General features: G+C 50.9%; 1 protein-coding gene across 1 annotated transcript in view; it reads right to left on the reverse strand.

Moving 5' to 3' along the window:
* Nucleotides 1-9,159, reverse strand: part of LOC124992800 (histone deacetylase 3-like) — a 64,547-nt gene extending 55,388 nt beyond the window's left edge. The window contains 3 exon segments of the mRNA XM_047564049.1: nucleotides 5,719-5,878; nucleotides 8,005-8,433; nucleotides 8,436-9,159. Of these exon segments, the coding sequence (XP_047420005.1) occupies nucleotides 5,719-5,878; nucleotides 8,005-8,433; nucleotides 8,436-9,159 (1,313 nt within the window).
* Between the last annotated feature and the right edge of the window lie 718 nt (nucleotides 9,160-9,877).

A 9,877-nucleotide genomic window follows, 5' to 3' on the forward strand; every position in this document is an offset into this window, starting at 1 on the left:
GACCTCGTGGCAGGAGGACTAGGTGGGCTGGACCGGGGAATGGAAGCAGAAACAGCTGAGTCAAAGTTGGAGGAGGAGGAGGGATTAAGAGGGGGAGAAGAAGGAGGCATTCGAGTTTGCAGGAAGAGCAGAGGAGCGCAAGAAAGAAGAGACTTGAAGATAAGGAATCCCTTTCCATCTGCCCGCTCGCTTGCGGAAGCTGTGTGCCAATATCTTTGGTAACCACAATCCACCTTCCCATGGAGCGATCTTTCATCCCTGCACAGGCCAATTTGTGATCGGTAGTCATTCCTTCCCAAACTAACATTTTAACATTTACTGGAAAGGCCATACAGGGAGGGGGGAGGTTAGAGTCTGGGAGTTCTTGCCCAGTATCATAAAATGGCCACCTGGAAGATTTCCCGCCATCTGGAAGGAGGAGGGCGAGGGTTTTCATTGGAGTCTGATGTGGCCCCAGAAAACAAGATGGCAGCAATGAGCCTCCCCGGGGCGGTAGTGGGCCCTCCCTATGTGTAGAGGCTGGCTGCCCTCGTGGTTCCTCAACCTTGGGAGGAGCGGATGGAGATGGATTGGGCTCCTCATTAAAGGTGAAGCCAGAATTAAGGACAGGTAGTTAGTGTAGAAATAGAAAATCGGGTCAATTCGAGGAAATGAAGCCATGAAGCCATCTGCCTTTGGAAGTTGGAGACTGCCCCTGGAAGAATGGAATATCAAAGATCTCCGGAGCCCATTGATTACCAAATTTACCTGCCTTTATCAAGGACTGCAAACAAGGAGCTGCTAATTAATGCCCCCTGGCCCTTACCCGCCTGAATCACCTTGGCCCTCCCCCTGCCCATGGCTTCTCACTTATGCAAAACCTGGCCTAGTCACGAAGGCAGGAAGGAGAGATAAGGGGGGAAAGAACTGGAGAACAAAGGAGACTTTAACCTATAAAAGATGCAGGGTGTGCTCACTTCTTGGGACTTTTAGAACATCAGCCATGGCCCCCTTCTCCCTGCCGGGAGAAGTCTGTATTATTCCCTTTAAATAAACCTGCTTAATATGCTTGCCTTGGCTGCTTCTCTAGTGCTTAATCTTCAACATTAGAAGAAGCAGAACTCGTCACCGGTAAACGGCGGTATCAAAGGTCTCCCAACGTTGTTTACTATGTGGTTCTGGAAGGAGATGCAACAGGAGGAGCTGGCGGTTGTTTAGGTGGTGGCTCTCTGGGGAGAAACTTGGAGCCCCCTTTGGGAGGTCCTGGAGAGAAGCAGGCCTTAAGGGGGGATAACGTAGGGCAGACTCCAAATGGGGACTCCCCTAAACTGATGTCCCTCTTTCTAACAAGTTGTTCTACACAATCCCATGTGGACCACTCAAAAAGATTAGCGGTGGGAAGCCAAGGGGCCACCCAAGTAAAGGTGTCCCAGGCTTTTTCCGCCTGTGTATCAGACCACTCAAGGGCCCTGCTCTTCAGCATGAGTCTAAGAGCTGAGAGCGCAGGGTCACCATGTGTGGTGTGTGTTTGCCCCATCTTTTCAGGGATGCCTTACCTCGGAACTCGCTTGGCCCGATCTGCTGGTACTTTCGGTTTCGAAACTGCCTCTTCGCTTTGGCTGCGGTTCAGCCTTGAGGGGCCTGACGTTGGGCGCCAGATGTCGGGGTCTTAAGCCCCCTTGCCCTTCTCGACCAGCGACAAGGGAAGGGGACACTCCCCAACAAGGCCAGACCGGGATAGGTAGGGCCGACTGACTGCCTGCTCCCAGCCCTCCGGGTGTAGGACCATCAGACGCGTCAGGGAGACCCGTCACAGCAGGAACTCGTTTATTGAGGAAGTCACACAGCTTTTATGTAGGGTGGGGGCTAGGCGGGAACCAATCAGCTTAAAGGTCAGCAAGGCACGGGGGTTCACGCAGGCGAGAGTCCCATTGGACTATATGGCAAGCACGAGCTGATCATGTTGGCGGAACTGTTGTTAACCAATCCCTGACGGTGGTCCCGTTTATCGTCATGAACTATTGAAACCGCCTTTGAGGCCTTGATCTTGCTCACTCACCAGGGAGTAAGGAGTCAGCCTGAGTTAGTTAACGTGTCATTAGTCCCAACACTGGGTAGGTCGTAACCTCCTCTGCTGTGGCACAGGCCTCTTGCGATTTGACCTAATGCTCAGATTGCTAAGGGTGCCGTCCTTCCTGGTGCTGGAGGGAAGGGATTCGGGACTCCTGGGGCGAGGGAGGGGCCGAGGTGCTGAGCATTCGGAAGACGGCTGCGCTGTGAGTGGACACTGGCCTTTTCACAAGTCCGAACCTCCCTGCCACCTGTGTTAAAGTCTGTTTCCTGGCGTTTGACAGGAAAGCTCTTTCCTTCTGTCCTGAGCTGCATGCACACCATCCCTTGTAAGTTAATAGCAAACGATTTCTGGCGATTATTTGCCAGGTGTCAGGACTCCCTCGTTTCACAGGGAACTGGGTCACAGCCAGAATGTCTTTTCAGGCTTCAGAAGCACCAAACTCATGGTCAGGATGTGCAGGTGTGAGATAATTGCTTCTGAGATTTGATAATTAACGTTTCTTACAACTGCAGAGGAGGCCGCAGGGAGAGGGGAGGCAGAGCTGGTGAAGCGGGCCCTGAACAGCAACGCGGGCAGCGGGGCCTCATCGCGGAGGGGCTTGGGCTTATGGTATTTAAGACACAAAACAAATCTCAACCAGATTCCTTGTTCAATGCAGGTTTTTTGTTTTTATTTAAATTATTCTTTCCTAAATTTAACCATTAGACTTCATATAAAGTTCAAATCACGTCTTCTTTCCTTGAAGATCGCTTTGCTATTGTCTGAAGGAGCCTAAAGCACTTAACATATTTCTCTGTTCCTCGTGGTTTTTAGAAACAGGTTGGGGCTGTGGTTACTCAAAAATGAGAAAACGGAAGCACAGGAAGGAAACATTTTTTTCTTACAAAATCACAAGTCAGACTCCAGCCCTTCTGCCCGACGAGAGTCTCCAGGTGTGCGTCCTGGGCGGCCGTGGCTGCTCCCGCTCTCGCCGCCCGGGCAGCTGGCCCCACGCCTCCGGGGGCCTGGCGTCCCCCGCCCTCTCCCGCACCGTCTCTCCCACGCACGCTCTTCAGCCGCGCCTCTACTTCCTTCCCTGTTCTTTTCACCTGAAAAGCCACATTAGACCATGGACGGGTGTCTTTCCGTCAGCGCGAGGGCCGGTGCGATGAGCTCAGCGCAGGGAGCACGGGAGGCCGGTGACGAGGGCAGAGCACGGAGGCCGGAGGGCAGGAGTTGCTCCAGGAGCAGATTCCACGCAGACGCCAGCGCTCCGAGGATGGCGTCCCGGAAGAGGCGCCGGGAAAACACAGAACAAAGCAAAGCAGCAGAGCAAGCAGCCCCGTGGCCCGGCGTCGGGACCACCCTTCCAACAGGTCTTCGGCTGTCAGTAGACGGGGTGTCGCGCCGAGAGCCAAAAGGCGGTCAGTGCGCCTTACGTGAAGAGGGCAGGTCTAGGTGGAAATTTGTCCAGTGTCTGGCCCCAAATCCCTCACCAGGACAGGCCACCGAACCCAGAGGCAGATCACAGAGCCCTCATCCACCGCCCACGGGCCTCCCGTCCACACAGACGGCCTCGGCCCTCGCTGTGGGGCAGAAGGTCGTGACCTCCCCATTCTGGAGGGTCCTCCCACGCCCTGGGGGAAGGATCGCTACCAGAGAGACCAGCAGGATGGGCCCCAGTCCGTGAGCCCTGGGCCTCTGCACCCCTTCTCCCGTCCCTCCCCCGTCCAGCCTGGCATCTGTTTCCTGCGTCAACAAACCTGTCAACAGAAGTCTCTGCTCCCCTGAATTCTGTGAGCTACTCCAGCCAATGAACCAAACCAGGGAGCCACGGCTGGGAACCCCGAGTTACAGCGGGGCTTGAGAGGCATCTGGAGTAAGAGAGGAGCAGTCTTGGGGACCGAGCCTCCATGACCCGGTGGGCGGTCAGAGGGAACCAGGCTGAGGGGCACCGGCTGGTGCCCGGGACAGAGCTGCTTCCCTGCAGGCGAAACCCCCACCCGTCTGGCCTGGGAGGAGAGGACAATGGAGACCCTGCCTGGTCCTGAGGTGACCTCCTTCCCTGGGTCCTGTGACGCTCTGCCATAACTGTTGGTGCAGCCCTGGTGGCTTAACCCGAGGACACAGGCAGCCGCCCGGTCACTGTGGGGGGCAAGGGTTCTCCCTGGTGCACTGTTTCTTATTTAAGTGGAAATTCTCACTGTAAGGAGCAGATTCCGAATTGACGATCAATGTTACACACAGCCCCTACAAACCCCGCAGGATGACCCCTGGCAACCTCTGTCCTCTCTTGGCCCTGGAATTCAGGCTCAGCGCAGCCTGGGATTCTGAGCTGCTTTGGCGTGGCGATGCTTCAGTGTGTGCTTAGGCGCACCCGGCCCAGCCCTGAACCCCAGCCCGCAGGAAGGTGATTTTACCGTGTGCGGTGGCTCCTCGTCCCCTGGCCGGCTCATTCGCATGCCCCCTCCCTGGGGCTTTAACTGGCTCAGCGAGAGTGTCCGTCTGCCTTTGAGCAGCAGCCAAGCTCTTGGTCAGAGCGCCCCGCTTGCTGCCTGGTCGGGTCTGATCAGCCCCTGACCACACTGGCCTCTTGGGCCACAGCTGCGTGGTAACCGCGTGTGCCCTGCAGCGTTTCCACTGGGTGATGGTCGGTCAGTCCAGGCACCTGGACGGGACGGGCAAGAGTGCGGCGACCTCGCATGTCCTGGGGAGGGAGGGGCAGGGACCCTGTGTGGAGTCCCAGCCTGGCAAGGGGCAGCTCGCTAGAGCTGAAGGGAACTGGTCTAGAAGAGAGAGCTGGTTTTAGGATGTGAGACAGACTTCACGCCAGTTTCTTTTTAGGGGACCATGTGGTCGTGTTGGGTAGAGGGGATGGCGGTGACTCTCCCACCCCTCCCGCCCGGGACACACCCTTACACTCTCAGCAGGCGCCCGGTACAGGACTACACTTCATCACGCAGGACCGCCTATCCGGTCCCACCACCCACCGCGCCCCCAGTGAAGGCCACCAGTACCCCTTATAAACAGCCCACTTTAGGAAGCAGCTCGAGGGGCACTTTATAGTCTGTAGCACTCAGCTGTTTGTGCTATTCAATATTTTTCATGTATTTATGGAGCTGTGCAACCATCCCTATAATCTAATTTTTGAACATTTTTGCCATCCCCAAAGAAGCAGTGCAGGGCACCAGCCTCTTCCCATCCTCCCTCCTTGCCTGCCGCTCCTCCCTCCAGCCCTGCTTTCTGCCTCTCTAGATTTGCCTGTCTGGTGTTTTCTACACACGAGATCGTAGCATAGATGGTCTTCCACGTGGCTGCTTTTCTGGAGTTGGTCTGAGTCGGTGTCACGTCCGGTGCAGTCCTTGAGGCTCCTTTCTCCTGCTGAATGACATTTATGGTAGGGACACGCCGCTGTCCTTGTTATCCGCCTATCAGTCGGTGGCCCATCGGCTCTTTCTACTGTTTGGATATTCTGAATAGTGCTGACGTGAACAGACGCGTGCCAGTTTCCGTGTGAATGCGTGTTCTTGTCTCTCCTGGGTACGTGTCTAGGAGTAGGACTTCTGGGTAACAGGGTGACTTTATCTTAACGTTTTGAGGAACTGCCAAACCGCCTTCCACGGTCGGCACTTCTTAAGCTCCCACTGCAGGGTACGAGGGTCCCTCTCTCCGCGTCCTTCCCGCACCCATCGTTCACATTGCAGCCGTCCAGCAGGTTTAAGTGGACCTCACATGGTCGTGATGGGCAGTTCCCTGATGGCTGAGGCAGGATGGTCCCCGCTCTCTCCCCGTCCTCTGGCTCAGAGTTCTCAGGATAACTGTAGAACACGTCAGGACCACGGCATCCTGAGGCGGAGGAGGAGGACCTGTCTGGAACAGCCTGGGCTCAGTTCCTCTCTGCCCTCGAGGCAGGATGCCCTTCAGTGCGGTAGCCCCGCAGATCACGTTCCCTGAGGTGTGAAACCCAGGCAGGCTACTTTGGGTCCCTCTGCTGCGGTGTCAGTGGGTGTGCGCAGCCTGGGGACCAGCCGTCTGTGAATGCCAGGCTTCTTTTCTCCCTTGCTGCCTGTCTGTAAGTAATAAATCTGCTTCACAGACGGTATGCACATCAGTATGTCCTATTCCGACCAGGTCTGAGCAGACAGAACTGCAGCTCAGGGTGCAGGGGGCAGGGGGTTGACCTCCTCCTACCCTGTTCCTGGTGGTTGGCATAGGGCTGATCTTGCTAGTCCCACTTATAGTGGGAGTTCTCCTTTGGGAAAGGTAATTAGTGAAACTGTTTCACAGCTAATGGTGTTGAAATCTTTTCACGTGCTTAGTTAGCCACTTGTCTATCTGCTTTAGAGAAATGTCTCTTCAAATCATTTGTATATTTTGAAATGGGGCTGTCTTTTTATTATTGAATTGTAAGTTCTTCATATGTATTCTGAATGCAAGTTTCTTATCAGATAAATGAATTGCAAATATTTTCTCTGAGTCAATAGGTTGTCTTTTCTTGCTGGCATCCTTTGAAGCACAAAAGTTTAATTTTGATGAAGTCCAACTTATCACTTGTAATTTTAGTTATGTATGTACGTAAGAAAACATCGCCTGACGTCAAATAACAAAAAATTTACATGTGTTTTCTGCTAAGAACTTTATAGTTTCAGCTTTAACATGCAAATCTATCATCACGTTGAGCTAAATTTTATATATGGTGTGAGGCAGGGGTCCAACTGCATGCTTTTGCGTGTGACTAGCCAGTTGTCTCATCATTTGTTCAAAAGACCATTCTTTCATCCAGTGAATTATGTTGGCCTCTTTGTCAAAAGTCAATTGGCCATAAGTCTTCTGGACCCACAATTCCATTGGTCTATATGTCTACCCTCAAATGACCTATTGCAGAAAAATCATTTTATTAACTATATTTTACATATAGAAAGAACATATTTTTAAAAATTTTAATTAAATTTTTAATTTGTTCTATTTAGTTGTGCATGACTGTAGAATGCATTTATACATTTTGGTAGATCATACATAAATGGAGTGTGATCTCTCATTTTCTGATTGTACATGTTGTAGGATCACATTGGTTATGCAGTCATTTGTGTACATGAGGTAATGCTGTCTGTTTCACTCTACTATCCTTGCTACCCCATAACCTTTTCCCTCCCTTCACTCCCCTCTACCTATTCTTCCCTATCTCCTCCCTTATTGTGAATTCACTTCTGTGTATCAGAGAAAACCTTCAGCCTTTGGTTTTTTGAGTTTGGCTTATTTCACTTAGCATGATATTTTCCAGCTCCATCCATTTACCAGCAAATGCCATAATGTCATTCTTCTTTAAAGCTGAGTAATATTCCATTGTATATATATATATAGCATATATTTTTTTGATGACTCATTGCCACCTTCTTTATTATTGTAGTAGCAAAAAAAAAAAAAAAAGGGGGGGGGAGGGTGGGATAATGTAAATTAATGTAAATGTCCACCAGTGGTAGTTGGTTAAATTATGCTATATCCACACAATGGAATATTATGCAGCTGATAAAATACAGAAACAGATCCATATACACTGACATACAAAGATACATCTTATTTTAAAAAAAGACAGCTATAAGTTGAAGAGCAACATGTACAGAATACTTCCATTTGGACTAACAAAAATCAAAACCTCCACAAACAGCAAACTGTGAATGGATATATATTTATAGTATATGTGCATGTAGATGTATACTTGTAATCTACAGAAAAAAGTCTATCTGAAAAGATATAAATCAAATTATTAATGGTAGTTACTTCTGTGGAATGGGTCTGTGATTGTGTGGATATAACCTTAACCTACTTTGATGCTGTTTATAATTTTCACAATAAATATATGTTACTTGGTCATAAAAAATAAAAAATCGTACTGGCATAAAGGCAGTAAAACCAGGGACAAGAAAGCTGGTGTCTTCCAATTTGCTTTTCTCCTGTAAGCCTCCCCAGCAAGCCTGCTGGGTGGTCCCTCTCAAGTCCCTGCCCAGACCTGCTGTAGTTCTCCTCAGGGCCCCTCTCCTCTGCATCGGCCTCATCAGTCCTGTCACATGTCAGGAGATCGGCAGGCACATCGTGAATCTGGACACTAGGTGCATGGTTCAGCATCTTCAGGTTTTCAAAGATTGTCTGGCAGATCTGGTCCAGATACTGGCGTGAGTTCTGATTCTCAATGCGAGTGCTGACGTCTGGATGGAGTGTGAAGTCAGGGGCAAAGTACTCGAAGTATTCACTATAGGGAAGCCCCTCACTAATGACCTCTTCTACCAGCAGCGATGTCTCATATGTCCAGCAGCGGGCAACATTTCGGACAGTATAGCCACCACCACCCAGCACCAGTAGAGGGATATTGAAGCCCTTGACATATTCAATGCATTCCCCATGCACTGGTTGATGACCGGCTGGAAAAGGTGCTTGTAACTCTGGTCATCAATGCCATCCCGCAAGGGCACATTGAGACAGTAGTAGCGGCCACTTTCTGCTCCAACTTCATATATGTCACCTGTACCATGGAAGAAATAATTTCCATATTTGTGGAAAGACACTGTCATGACCCTATCAGTGAGGTAGAAGGCTTCCTGAACCCCATCTCCATGGTGGATGTTGATATCAATATAGAGCACACGAGGGTGGTACTTGAGCAGCTCCAGGATGCCGATTACAATGTCATTGACATAGCAAAACCCAGAGGCCTCAAACTTCTTAGCATGGTGCAGACCACCAGCCCAGTTATTGGCAATATCACAGATCTTGTTGTTCAGCTGGGTTGCTCCTTGGAGAGATGCACCTGTGTAACGGGAGCAGACCTCAAAGAGCCTGGGAAACACTGGGCAGTCATCGCCCACGTTGAAGGCATTAAGGCTCTTGGTGAAGCCCTGCATATTGGTGGGGTTGACTCTCTGCAGGAAATCGATGTAGTCCTCAGAGTGGAAGCAGCACATGTCATGATGGGAGGCCTGGTATGGCTTGAAGACAATCATCCTCTTATAGAGACCATAGTGCAGTACAAGGCTATGAGTCAATGCCAGGCGATGGGGCTTCATAGGGTGCCCAGCTCTGTAGTGGAAGTTGCCCACATCCGGGTTGTAGAAATAGGCCACGGTCTTGGCCATAACGAGGGCGGGACCAGGCCCCGCGCCTCCGCTACCCGCCAGACGCCAGCCCCGCCCCCCAGTTGTGCGTGTTGCCTCTAGCATATATTTTAAGTGTATAATTTGGATGAACTATTTGCAAAGTGAACGTAACTGTGTAGCCAGCATTCCCGAAATGTAACATTATTAGTACCCTGCAAGCCCACTCACCCCCTTCCTAGTCACTAACCACAAAGGCTACAACTCTCCTGACCTTTATCGGCACAGATGGTTTTTCCCTTTTTGAGTTATATGTAAATGGACCGGTGCAGCCGCACGGTTTCCTGTTCTCGTCCCTCTAGGTCATGCTGAGATCCATCCACGGTGCTGTGTACAGCAGCTCAGGTGCTCTCCTGATGTGCACTATCCCGCTGTGGGACTGCAGTTTCTGCTTATTCATTCCACTGTTGATGGCATATGGGTTGTTCCCAGTTTTTGGTTCTTGAGGGCAGGGCCACCATGCATGCCCTGAACTGGGGCCACAGTGTAGGTGTTCAGCTTAACATTCCCTCAAACCGTTTTTCAAAGGAGTCGTGCAAATTGACACCAAAATAAGAGCATCTCTTTATCAAAAGACAGTCACAGAGTGAAAAGTCCACAGGGCGGAAGAAGATCTTTGCAATGTGCACAGTCCCCTCAGCATAAGCAAAACAATCTTACAAATCAACAACAAAACCAAGACAGCCCCGGAGGAAAACAG

This window comes from Sciurus carolinensis, chromosome 9 (genome assembly GCF_902686445.1).
Source record: "Sciurus carolinensis chromosome 9, mSciCar1.2, whole genome shotgun sequence".
In the NCBI taxonomy this organism is placed as follows: Eukaryota; Metazoa; Chordata; class Mammalia; order Rodentia; family Sciuridae; genus Sciurus; species Sciurus carolinensis.